Source organism: Balearica regulorum, chromosome 1 (assembly GCF_011004875.1).
Source record: "Balearica regulorum gibbericeps isolate bBalReg1 chromosome 1, bBalReg1.pri, whole genome shotgun sequence".
NCBI lineage: Eukaryota > Metazoa > Chordata > Aves > Gruiformes > Gruidae > Balearica > Balearica regulorum.
In genome coordinates, this window is record NC_046184.1 from 195,081,197 (window position 1) to 195,093,797 (window position 12,601).

Sequence of the window (12,601 nt, forward strand, 5' to 3'; positions counted from 1 at the left end):
CAACAACAAGAAGTAACCCTGCAGTGATTTCATCAAAACACTTACTCCCTGCGGTGCATTTCAGCTTCTTATTGGAATACTTTGGCTTAACAGAGCCTTAGAGGAAGAATAAAGAAGTCTTTGTGTTTGTCAAGGATTTTAACTAGTGAGTAAGTGGCAGCCTCCTAGTTTGCAGAGAGAAAGAGCAACTTGATCCTATGTGTTTCTGTTTGAAACTGTGTGCATCTTGTTTTGCTGAGAACTCAAGTTCTTTTTTTTTTCTTTTCTTTTTTTTTTTAACTGATATTTTTGTTGTCTTTATCCCCAGAGACCTTGGGTTTTCCCTGGCTTTATACCTGGTGTGGCTGCTTTGCATCCATGTTATGCAAATTTATAATGCCACCAGTATCATGTGCTAGGTAACGCTCACTGTAATAGTTACACAGGAGGTGCAAAGCGATGGGCTTTGATTTTGGCAGTGAGTGGCATGTGTAGCTGAAGCCAGAATCTGACCTTCCATAATAATGGAGGACCAAAGCAATATCCAGAAAAAGACATTAGTCCCTTTTATCACCAGGTCCAGCAGTAAACACAGTTTGTCAAACACAGGAGTCAAGTCTGATTTGAATTGAGGTGAAGCTTGTTTTAAAATATTAAATGCATTTGAAACTCGGAGAGAACAATTAAGTCATCTCTGACCTGCATATCACAGGCTGAGTAATTTTACCCAGTTACTCCAGGGTTGTACATGCAATATTATAATATCAATATAATTGTGCAGCAAGTCAAACCACACTGTATGTCTGAATGTTCATGGGGAGAAAAAGAGTCCATTTACTTTTTATGCTTGCTGCTCTGGAGCTTAGGAAACCTCAAGCAGCCTGAGGAGTGACATTGGACTGTTAGTTGTATGGATGTAGTGTGAATGCTTCTGACTTAATTTACCAGTGAATGTATGTTGAGCTTGCATTAGCTAAGTGTTAAATAGCAATAAAGGTATTAAGAGTTAATGGAAAATGGAGTACAGAGAGGCTATTGCTTTTGAATAGTACATTTTTGAATAATTGTGTTCCCGGTTGATTTGTTTTTATAGATCTCTTCCATGTCATTCTTTGTGCTTTTTGAAGTAAATTTTTGTGAGGAACAGATGAAATCTCATTTACGATGTGGCTTGCATTTAACAGATATTTTATTGCTGTGGCATTTTATGTAAGTTATTAATTGCAAAGCACATTATGATGTGCAATTCTGATTCTAGCTAATTTGATTACCCTTGCAACACAGTACAACTTTACTTTAGGAAACTCTTGTTAACAAATGTAATAAGGTCTTGTGGTTGAATAGCAAAAAAACCCCAAGCTCCTTGAGCACTACATTTTCATAGTGCAATGCTCAAAGTCACAGTGCCTTATTCTAGTGCTGTACAGGGATGGAACAGTGTGTTGTCCCTCTCCAGCACTGCTGCTGAAAGGGTTGGAAAGACTATCCATAAAGATAACTGTATTTAGAAATATTATCAAGAGTGATTAACCAGTCTCGGTGCTACAATGTTAACATGGGTCCTGAGAGCACTGTGTGTCTAGCTAAAAACCTGCTTGAATAATGATGGATAAATGTGCAGAGCTTCAGAGATGTGTGCTCCTTACTCTGTCTTTTGGATAGACCACAGATAGAAAGACAGTTTGGTGATGCGGATGCCAACCTGGGACTTAACAATTTTAGTTTAAAGCTTTTTGAATAATCACTGAGGTTCATATTAGGCTTTTGTGGGACTGAGCAGTAGTCCACACGAGCCATGATTGCTTATCTGTGAAACAGAAATAGCAGTGCTCTTCTGCCATCCAACAGGCAAGGATGGTGTTTCATCCAGGAATTGGTAAGATACAGTAGTATGGCCGCAGAAGTACTGAGCTGGAAAGATTAAACAGTATGACAAACGCTTGTTTTCAGTGAGTGCTGTCATTCATACTTAAATGTAAAAACCAACCACATTCATATATTCGCATCATCAGGATTTTTAGGCAAAATGTTTTTCTATAGAAAAATGCTCTACTGAGTGGACACAACTTTCTGCAAAAGTATTTTGGTTTCTGTGAAGCTTTCTTCATGAAGGGGCCTTTGTTACAAAATGCAGAATTCACCCTCTTCACCTGCATGTGCAGGCCCTCATGAGTTGGGAAAGGCCTAAGTTCAAGCCCAGGCTCTGTCTAATTCAGGCAAGGCTGTAAATCTCTTGTCCACTTCCCAAATGATAGGTGCAGCAACAGTTACTGGCTTTTGTGATTCATACTCCAGTGGAGTGGTAAGAAGAATAAATCCCAGAGCACTTCCATGCTGTTCTCAAAAGCGGGATTGTTGTCTTTTGTTTTCCACTGATGGCAATTACGTTATTAAGCAATTAAAATGCAGATCTTGGATCATATGCCAATGTAGTGTAGAGTACCAATTGCAAAGTTTCTTTATTTGTTATTCATTACCTTTGTTTTCACCTTTCAGGGTGTGCTGATGGTTGGTCCTCCTGGCACTGGCAAAACAATGCTAGCGAAAGCTGTTGCTACAGAATGTGGCACAACATTCTTCAATGTGTCTTCCTCTACCCTGACGTCTAAATACAGGGGCGAGTCTGAGAAGCTGGTCCGTCTCTTGTTTGAAATGGTATGTCCTCAAATGATGTGATCTAGGGATCACTAAGGTGAGAAGGGACATCTCACCTGGTTTCCTGCCCCTCTAGGAGCATGTTGGAAGCACGGAGTTCATTGCACTGATACCCCTTAAACAGATAGAAAAGCACAGTCTCTGTGTTTCCATCCTTTGCTGCTATGTCGCTGAGGATTAAGAAGGAAATGGTTCATCACCTGTGTTTAGGATAGCATTTTCCAGACTAGATGCAGAGTCATGAGCTTGACAGAAATTCAGTTCTTACTTGGTTATGGGATAAGCCCATAGGAAGTAGATTTGAAATTGGAAGGAATTGGGAACTGTTATTCTAGAAGCAATACATGTTTTAGTTCTGTTTCTGTTCTGAATGATGGACACAAGCCTCTCAGTGAAGTTTTGGGTGCAGTCCATCGTGCGGGGTATTTGAAGGACGTGCCCATGTGGACCTATGCAGAAGGGTCATTCACCTCCTTGGGATCCTTGCTGCACTTCTACCGTACTCTCAGTTAAAACCTGTCTCTGTTGAGACTCCCTTCTCTCCCCTGGGCTTTCCCCTCACCGCAGAAAAACGTGGATATGAAGAACTACCTGTATTTTGGTTGTATTCCTTTTTGCCCTTTGCAAGACTAGTTGCTGAGGAAAACCAACCAACACTGAAAGACCCCTGACTTGAGGAGTACAATTTAAACTTAACCGTATGCCAAAACAGTTTGTAAAACAACATCTTGAATTATTTTGAATTATTTTCTTGTGACAGGCAGGGAAGATATGTACATAGTATTTCTAGTGGGACTGGGTCATGGTCTGATGAGGGCCTGTGTTTGCTGCTGCAGCCTTAATAGTGATGTTTTCGTTTGAATAAAGGCGAGGTTTTATGCTCCAACCACGATCTTCATTGATGAGATAGATTCCATCTGCAGCCGCAGAGGCACGTCCGATGAACATGAGGCGAGTCGCAGAGTCAAGTCAGAGCTGCTTGTGCAAATGGACGGTAACAAGTGTTTAGATCTGAGTTTGGGGCTGGGGGTGCTGTTTCTTTACAGCTGGGAATGTAAGAACTTGAGCAATATGGAAAATTTGGCTTTATGGATGGGGGAAAAATAAGGCAGAATTTGAGAGTAGTTTATTTGTGGAGTGTTCAAAGGCAGATGACTGAAAAGGGGGTTGTGCTTTATTTTTTTCTAAAATAGCCATTTTGGTGGTAAATTGAAAACTCATATTTAAGAGACACAGACTCAAGGAGAAGCGGATAATGGAGATTTGTGCAGTTTAATAAAAGTCTTTAATTCTGATGCAATTTAAACAAATTTCTCCCTTTTGCTAGAGTCTCCAGCTTGGGAACTCCATTGTGAGGTCTGATTTTGCTGTATTCTGTGGTGGCAGCTAATATTCCCCTTTTAGTCAGGTTTAGTACCTGTTCTGTGCAGGTGCACATAATGAGGATGACAATCTGAGGAGTATTGTATGGCGTAGTGGTCTGATAACCACCTCTGTATTGTTTAACTATAATGTCCTCAAATGCACAGGTTCATTGTGGTAAACTCAGAGTAGGCAACTTTTTGCCTCATATTGATAATTTCTTTGCAGTTCTCATTTGGGAGGCCAAGGAGTGATTCCTGTTTCTTCTGTGGTCAGATTTGACAGAGATAGCACTTTTAGTGGGACTAGCAAGGCTACACTCACATATGACTGTGTTATTAGCACAAAGAGAGCCCTCCCCTGACTCAGCAAAAGAATGAACTGTTCCCCTTTCTGTGACAGCGATGATCTTGTCACACCTAAGTTATGGGAAGTTTGGGAGGCAGCAGTGGGACTACATCAAACTGTTGCTTAGCTTTGTCCAGGCTTTTGCAGTGTTTGTGCAGTGTTTCTTAGCAAGCATCTCAATCAATAAGACCTGTGGAGTGAAGTCTCTCTAAACTGGTGTGCCTGCAGGGGTAGGTGGTGCTCTGGAAAATGATGACCCTTCCAAGATGGTTATGGTATTAGCAGCTACAAATTTTCCCTGGGATATCGATGAAGCTCTCCGACGGAGACTGGAGAAGAGGATTTATATACCTTTGCCCACAGGTATGTTTGCTACAAGCATTTTCCTTTAAAATGGCCTTTGCAAGACAAGCTTAAGACTGCTGCAGGACTGTTGGATTTGGGAGGAAGCTTGATGTTTTTGTGATGAGCAGTGAAATTCAGGGGTTAATCATTTGACTGGGTAGCTTTGTTTTTAAAGAGAGTGAGAGAAAGAAAAAAAAATACTACTTGCTTGGGGGCTTAAAAACAAAGAGTTGTGGCATTCATTGCAAGCACATTGATGGGCTCTTACATTTTGAAAGAGAGCTAGTTTTAATGAGCCTGGAATTATTTTAAATGTTTAACAGTCAATCCTTGAGTGATCATCAAAGGCAGTCTTTGGACATGTTCAGAAATATTGCAAATGTACTCCATGCCCTTGCAGACAAATGCAAAGAAGTGGATCCATGAATTTTCACTTACAGGCTTAGTTCATTGTAAATCACTGCTTGCTTGCCTTTATGACTGTGCTTCAAGTCACTCAGAATGCAGCAGGCTCATTGCTTTCCTGCCCTAAGACGTCTCTGCTTGTATTGTCTTTCCTAGCTGTCATTCACCTGTCCTATTAATTTTGAGATTCCTATCACTTGAAGTTTGCATAGCTTCGTTTCTTCTTGGAACAGTGGATGCCTCATCTCCCTGCATGAGCACTCAAGATAACAAGATGCGTGTTCATGGTGACAGCAGTTGTGATTGAGTTTAGCAGGTATAAGGACACTTAATAGTTCTACAGCTTGTCTTTGCAGCTTACAGGCAGTAACAGCTCCTAACAGGATGCCTGTCTTTATGACCAATTAGTTTAAAATCCTATCAGCTCTTGCTCTTGTTTCTAATTAAACCAGATTGTTTTTTGACACAGTGTATTACACCCTGGACAACATGCGAGACGTGCTCCAGTTTTATTTCCAATCTTATGTTCCATTGCATCTATTCTGTAAATAAGAATGTTGAGCTGTTCTGGGCAAGTCTACATGATGCATTTATAACTGTGCTGTGTGATTTGATGTGGTCAGGCATTTTAACTGAAAAAGTGATGTGATATGTCACATACACACCTGTATATTGTGGAATTTGATGCAAGTATATATTCTACCATGTTTTATTTTCGAAATACTGCAAGGACTTGCTTATCCCCATAGCAAAGATTAGAAGGATACAGGATGCTCTTGGCAGGCATGCCATATGTACATTGTGCTCTGTAAATAATAAATCCCCATTCTATAGCCAGTGCCAGTTGCGTGTGATCGATAACTCTATATTCTTGACAGTTCTGCAAAGCACTCAAAACCAGCAGCTTTAGACAAGCTTTCTAATTTCTTTTATATTTCCCCTCCCCCCTTTTTTTTAATTAGGGACATCAAGAAATAAAACATAAGTGTGGACATTTCCTTAAGACTTTTAGCCTTTCCTACTGCTACTTCTTCTGTTGTGGTTGTCCTCTTTTCTAGGTCATAAAAATTGGTCACTGTGGAAATAAAGATGCTGAGCTGGTATATTTTTCTGCTACAGGAAAAGCCAGGAAAGCATTCGTCCTCTTCTTTACCACCCTTGTGCAGAGTAACACTGAGGCCTAAGCTGTCAAATGTGAATTCCCTGTTATAAGCCTAGGCTGCTTAACATATGTATCCAAATGCACATATGCACACACCCTCTACAAGAAAAATGGTTAATTGGCTGCGTAAGTGTTCGTGCTCATTTACACAGCTAGTTATCACTGTGTGCACACTGCATCTAGGTCTGAAAGTGGGATACCAGGACATTTGTATTGTAAATATATTAATACGTTTACTGTATTAATGTATCTGTTTTCTATCAGGCTTCAGCAGCTTTCTTGGGTCCCAACTGATTAAAGTGCTTAAACATATGCTTAAAGTTCAGCCTATTGTTAAGGGGTTTGTGGTGTCTGACGCTCTGTTAATAGAATCCTCATTGTGGTTCTGATGAAACTGTGTGAATAATACCCAATCAAACACTTGAACAGTGAGTGAATCCAAAGGGATGTGAGAAGAAGCAGATATTTGTAGGATTGTGCTTTTGTGCCCTTGGGCAGTGTGTGACCAAATGCTTTGTCACCTGAGACATAACAGATACTTTTAATGACGTATGACTTTGGAACATGTCTCTAGAGCATGCTGTTTTAATATACTGCTTTTAACCATATACTTTACTGTATTTGATTGCATACTTTACTGTGGTTTGTTCTGTCTCTTTCCTTTTCTTATATTAGATTTTTCAGTGAAAAGTACAAACAAAAGGATTTACGTCATGTTTATGTCTTTTTTTTAATGTTACTCTTGCAAGTCTTCAAACAAGTATTTTTATGTTGTAGCAAAAGGCAGAGCAGAACTACTTAAGATTAATCTTCGGGAAGTAGAACTGGATCCTGATATCAGCCTTGAAGAAATTGCTGAGAAGATTGAAGGCTATTCTGGTGCTGACATCACTAATGTTTGCAGGTATCTCATTCCCCTTCATTTGCAAATAAAACTGCATGGAAAGTCATCATTTGCATTATGTGATAAAAGGCAATACCCATGATAGCTGAAGCCATGCTAACAGTGACTGTGTTTGAGACCCAAATGTACTTACTGGAACCATGTGTTACTGTCATGCAGAGTGGTCTAAAGACCATGCAGTCTTTCTGTGACATATGGTTTTCTTAGATCTGAAGAGAAAAAAATTCTCTGAGTAAATCTCATGTTACCGTTGGCTGCATTTGTCTGCATTTGTTATTGTAGTGCAAAACAGGTCTGGATTTTTAATATTTTTTTTTTAAATCACATGAGTTTAAGAGCTGGAATTTTGTGATGCAAAGGAAACTTTCACAGGATACTTCTTTGGGGATTCTACATGCTGTATGCTTGGACAACCCCCAGTGCAGCAAGGTCTTGATTTCTACCTGAATCTTCTAGGTGCAAGGGTGATACAGATAGTTTATAGCATTAGTATTGAATTTATGTCCATCCTGTTCTCACAATTTGTTTCATTTTTTGACAACTGAGTCTTCTGTTGGGGGATAGGTATTTGAAAAAACTTACCGGAAGGAAGTCTATGTCCCTTATAACGTTAGGATCCCTGCCAAGAGAAACTGATCCTGTAAGAACATGGCTTGGGATTTTTTTTTCTTCCCCTGCTGCTTTGCTGAAATTGTGAAATGACTCCATGGTTTTGAAAACTTGGTGTGTGTCAAGCAGTGCAATAGTTAAATTACCTGTTTTCCCTGAGGCCTGTGTTATCCCTTGCTGGGAAAAACCTGGGGAAAGAGAAAATATAATTTCAGACTGCATGTGGGCCGTGGTGTGAGAAATGAGCAGTGTTCTCTGTGCCAGTGGGCCACACTGGCAGCATCCAAGCTGGGGAGGAATCACGGAGCAGGTAGAGCATGAGGAGCCACGGGCACCGATGGCCTCAGCTGTGCAGGGCCAGGTGACGCTAGTGTCTGATGCCTCCTGCTCTGCCCTTTGCAGATTCACGTGCTGTGTGTGAGCAGACAACAGAGCTGGGCTGCACTCCGAACACTTGGTGACTGTCCTTTTGGGCTGCACACTGGGGAGAAGGTTGAAATCTAGGAGTATGGGGGTGCAAAATCCAGACTACTTCAAAAAAAAAAAAAAGTTTTTGAGTGCAGTTTCTCTCCCACCCTGCCCTTTCCTGCACTGAAGTTGTAAAATTTCATCTCTATGAATCATTGTAAAAGGTTTTCAGTTTTATAGTTTTAATTATCTCTGCACATTTACCATATGCTTAAATGGGTTTTGGTGCCAGTGCATTCTTTGCATTGAATTAATGTAGTGATCTGGGAACATGGAAGCTAAGAAAGATGTGAACCGCATCTTCTATGGTAAATGAATGCTCTTTTAAGTGTTTCTGCCAGTGATTTCTAGCAAGAGAATACAATCAAAATTCATAGACTTTACAGCACATGCTGCTAGCAATTAGCTCCCATACATTGTCCTGTATTTCCAGGGATGCCTCTTTAATGGCAATGAGACGACGTATTAACGGCTTAACTCCAGAAGAGATTCGTGCACTTTCTAAAGAGGAGCTTCAGATGCCGGTTACCAAGGGGGACTTTGAGCTGGCTCTGAAGAAAATCTCCAAATCTGTTTCTGCTGCAGACCTGGAGAAGTATGAAAAATGGATGGCGGAGTTTGGATCTGCTTAATCTCAGTGACAGCTCTCCTTTGCTAGAGTTTTATGGCTTTTGTTGTTTTCACTTGCAAAATGAGTTAGAAATCTTTTAAAAGGTTTAATAAAAGGTCTGCCTCTGCCCCCATCCCACCCCCTTCTGGTTACAAGATCTTTTAAACTCCATTTGCCTTTAAAGGGAATGAATACAATAATGAGCTGATATTGTAAAAGATATTTTATCTCTGAAATAGTAAAATAAGACAAACAGGAAGGGAAAAATTATACTTGTGAGGATAATCTTTTTATTTTTCCAATGAAGAGCAGTGTTACTTAACCTCCTCATAGTCATCTGTCATGGCTGGAATCAATAAATCAGCTGGGGGATGGTGACTCCAGAGGAGCTAAGGGCTTGCTATACCCCCTGCTCTTAAGTGCTAAATTTTTGTTGAGCTGCTGACTCTGCCTCCCTTGAGTGTGGCATCGAAGTTACTGTTCTCTGTCTCTCTGCTCAAATATTCAGAGCAAAGCCTGTGGATTAATTTGCATGACACAGAGAAAATGAGGATCAGTTTTCCATCAAGACATGGGCTTGACTCTCCTCTCATGTACGCCCATCTGGAACTGATGTCACTTCAGACTGGATTGATGTTACCTGTGACGACTTCTGATGGAAATGAGAGGAAAAGGGCCTTGAGTGCTCTCAGTCCGGTTTATGCTTGATTTCTGAACATAGTTTGTACCAGTTTGACCAGTAGACACTTTGAAGTTTGACCAGTAGGCACTTTGACTTAAGTTGTATCTTGCACTTTCATGCATATGTATCATCCTATACTTTGTCTATGCTGTCTAGATATTATTTAAATACCGAGAGTTTAACACAGTAAAGACACTAATATCAAGGCTGTCTGTAAAAAACAAGGCTGTCCTTAAAACACATGGCTGTGGACTTCTTTTGATTAGACATGGACTCTTTCCTTTCTTTACTAGGCAATGGGATTTGCACCTGTTTATGTTGTAGAACTGTTCATGCTTAATTTTTTTAAATGAAAATTTCTTAAAAATGTATGAATGTTATTGATTGAGGGGAAAATAATCTGTATGATCTCATTTATGTTCTTATCTGTTTCTTCCCCTCCCATGTACAAGCACAGGAATGAGAAGGGTTGGGTTTTAAACTCTAGCATGAGAAATCCTTTCTCTAGAGTATAACTGTCATGCTGACTATATGAGCTTTTCACAGACTCGGGCCGTGAGTCTGACAAGCAAAGGTTTCCTGTGGGAGGAATGAGGAAGAGAGGTCAAATTTACAGAAGAATATGCAAGCTCTCAGATCTTTGGTGATTTTGTAAGCTTGGCCTGAAGTGTCTTGGTGGATGTGAGTTACTGCATGTTTTGGTAGGTATCCTGCCCTTCGGCTCTCTGCTGAGACTCCTAGTGGCATAGCCAGATGTGGCAAACTGGAGTAAGAAACAGTAACACCTGCTCTTGAATGGGAGTGTATCCTTATTTGCTCCTTTTTGCTAATTCTTGGAAGTTCCCAATAACGTCAGTAATTCAGCACGCTGGTCTTTTGGGCTATGACATGTGAACCACTAAGGCAAATGCTGCTCAGTGTTTACTGTTCAATAGCAAGGACTGTCAGGATATGTGCATGACAGCTCTGCAGCATCTGTCTGATTGCGGGAGCAAATTTTGAAGCTGTTTTACCATTGCTGCTTTGTCTGTCAGTATTGCTTTTTCTTTCTTTGTATGTGAAGACCATGTCTCAGATTGATCCCATCATTTTAAAGGGCTGCCCCAATTTGTGTGGAGAAACACCATGGAGATTCTGTCGATCTTGCGCTTGACATGAAACTCAGTCAGGACTTTAGAAGCGTGTTTCCATGTGACACTCCAGAAAAATATCTTCTGGCATCCCCAGACTGATCGAGACACAGCTGCTGTTCACATCTTTTCAGGGACAGAGCATCTCTGCTGCCTGGTGTTGGGCCCTGTTACACTCCTGCTCAGGGAGGTTAGTGCAGAAAGAAAACCAGCTTTTACCCTCTTCACCTACAGGGAGAATAAATGCTGCTTTCCTGACCGGTTTGCACTAACTGCACAGTAGAGCCCTTGGGATTCACGATACCTGCAGCTATAAGACTAAAAGTAACAGTTCTCTCTGCACTGTAAGAGGAGCAAGCAGAAGCCATATTGACAATAATTTTTGGATAAATTCCTATCAGGGCTAGTCTGTTCCTCCCAGGGAATAACTGGACCTTTACAGAGAAAGCTTTGAAAACATTGCTGCAGTCTGCCATTTCTTCCTTATGAAAGCTGTAGGCTGCAGCCGTTACTCTTTTCTTTTTGGTTTGTTTTACTGCAGTAGAAATCAGTAAAGCTATGTAAATCTTTTGTGGCCAATGCCAGATTAACACTTCACGGTCTCTCACTGGAGAGGCAATTGCTGCCCGAGGAGCTTAGTCTACACAAGCAAGATCTAGAAGGGACTAGATGTGAATGCCGATAACTTACCCTGTTCAGCTGCCCAGGAACAGTGCTGGGATTCAGCAGTTGCTGCTTACAAAGGTCTAAGTACCAGTTTTCTTGGTTTCATATTGCAAGCAGCAGTGCCCTTCCTGCTGATGAAAGCACAGCATTTAGCAAAAATGTTGTTCCTTAGCTCTTTGATGAACCATCTACCTTAAGGCATTAAACTTCCCTCCTGGATGTTAAGCAAAATTCCCTGTACTGGGCATTCCCTCTAGTAGGAAGTATTCAGGTGCTGCAGTCTTTTTCTTTAAAGGTCGTGATTTCTACTCCATGTGTGTTTTCCTGTACAGGTCCATTTATCCTTTACTGCTGCAGAACAGAAAAGTGAAAGTTTCCAGGCTGTAGATGTTTGTATGTACAATGTTTGTGCCCAAGCACTACACGCGTGACTTGAGCCCTGCTAGATCAGGGAAGACTGAGACCATCCCTTCCCTCCTGAGACTTTTAGGATGGGGGTATGACCCTGAGTGCTGACCCTTGTGTCTTTGCCAAGTCACACTGGTGCAGTCACCTAGGTGGGCTTGGAGATCAGGTTATTAACTCCAGAGGGGAGCCAGCAGCGAGTGCAGCAAGGAGCAACCAGGGAAGAAAGGTCAGGCCAACAGTGGCAGCAACTCAAGGCCCTAAGGATGAGCTTACGGCTCAGCGTAAGTCCAGTTCATGTCCCACTGGTGGAAACCCTTGTGTAGGGATAATGGATTCCTCAGAGAGCAATGTACGAGTGTATCACAGCCTGCTGCGACAGTTTGTTCAGTCTGTGTATGTGTATGGAGATACACGCACACGTGTGTATGTGTATATATATGCACACAATGCGTGGTGCTTCAGTAGTTTGTACCTAAATTACATAAAAAACATGTTTTAAAGCTGTGTTTACGTGTCTCTTTCTAAACATCTGTGAAGGCCCTCTTGGGTGGCACTGTTGTTTTTTGTACAATAAGCAGTCTGGTTGTATGAGGTAATAAACGTACATGTAGAGTCTGTTTGTCTCGCTCAGGTTGGGCTGTGAGTGCTTTGCTGGTAACTGTTCCAAAGGCTGCCATACAATGCAGATCTTTTCAGCATGTCACGGTGGTGGTGGACTCACCAAAGTCTTGGATGGAGAGCAGTTAAAGCAGAGTGTGGTTTTTTTGGATAAGGCTGTCAGCAATGCTTTGCCTCTTAAATTGGCCTTTCCTTGCCACGAGCTATAAAATGGGGAACGCTCCAACACCCAGCGCATGGGAGGAGGATG

At 41.3% G+C, this 12,601-nt stretch overlaps 1 protein-coding gene across 5 annotated transcripts in view; it reads left to right on the forward strand.

The window, feature by feature from the left end:
- Positions 1-12,316, forward strand: part of KATNAL1 (katanin catalytic subunit A1 like 1) — a 43,079-nt gene extending 30,763 nt beyond the window's left edge. For 4 of the 5 annotated variants that reach the window (XM_075742069.1, XM_075742072.1, XM_075742070.1 and 1 more), the window contains 5 exons: positions 2,476-2,634; positions 3,502-3,628; positions 4,573-4,707; positions 7,034-7,160; positions 8,671-12,316. In XM_075742069.1, coding sequence (XP_075598184.1) covers positions 2,476-2,634; positions 3,502-3,628; positions 4,573-4,707; positions 7,034-7,160; positions 8,671-8,869 — 747 coding nt within the window. In that variant the 3' untranslated portion in view covers positions 8,870-12,316. Of the gene's footprint in view, positions 1-2,475; positions 2,635-3,501; positions 3,629-4,572; positions 4,708-7,005; positions 7,161-8,670 lie in introns of all 5 variants that reach the window. The other variant, XR_012833374.1, reaches the window with a different exon arrangement.
- The last annotated feature ends 285 nt before the right edge of the window (positions 12,317-12,601 follow it).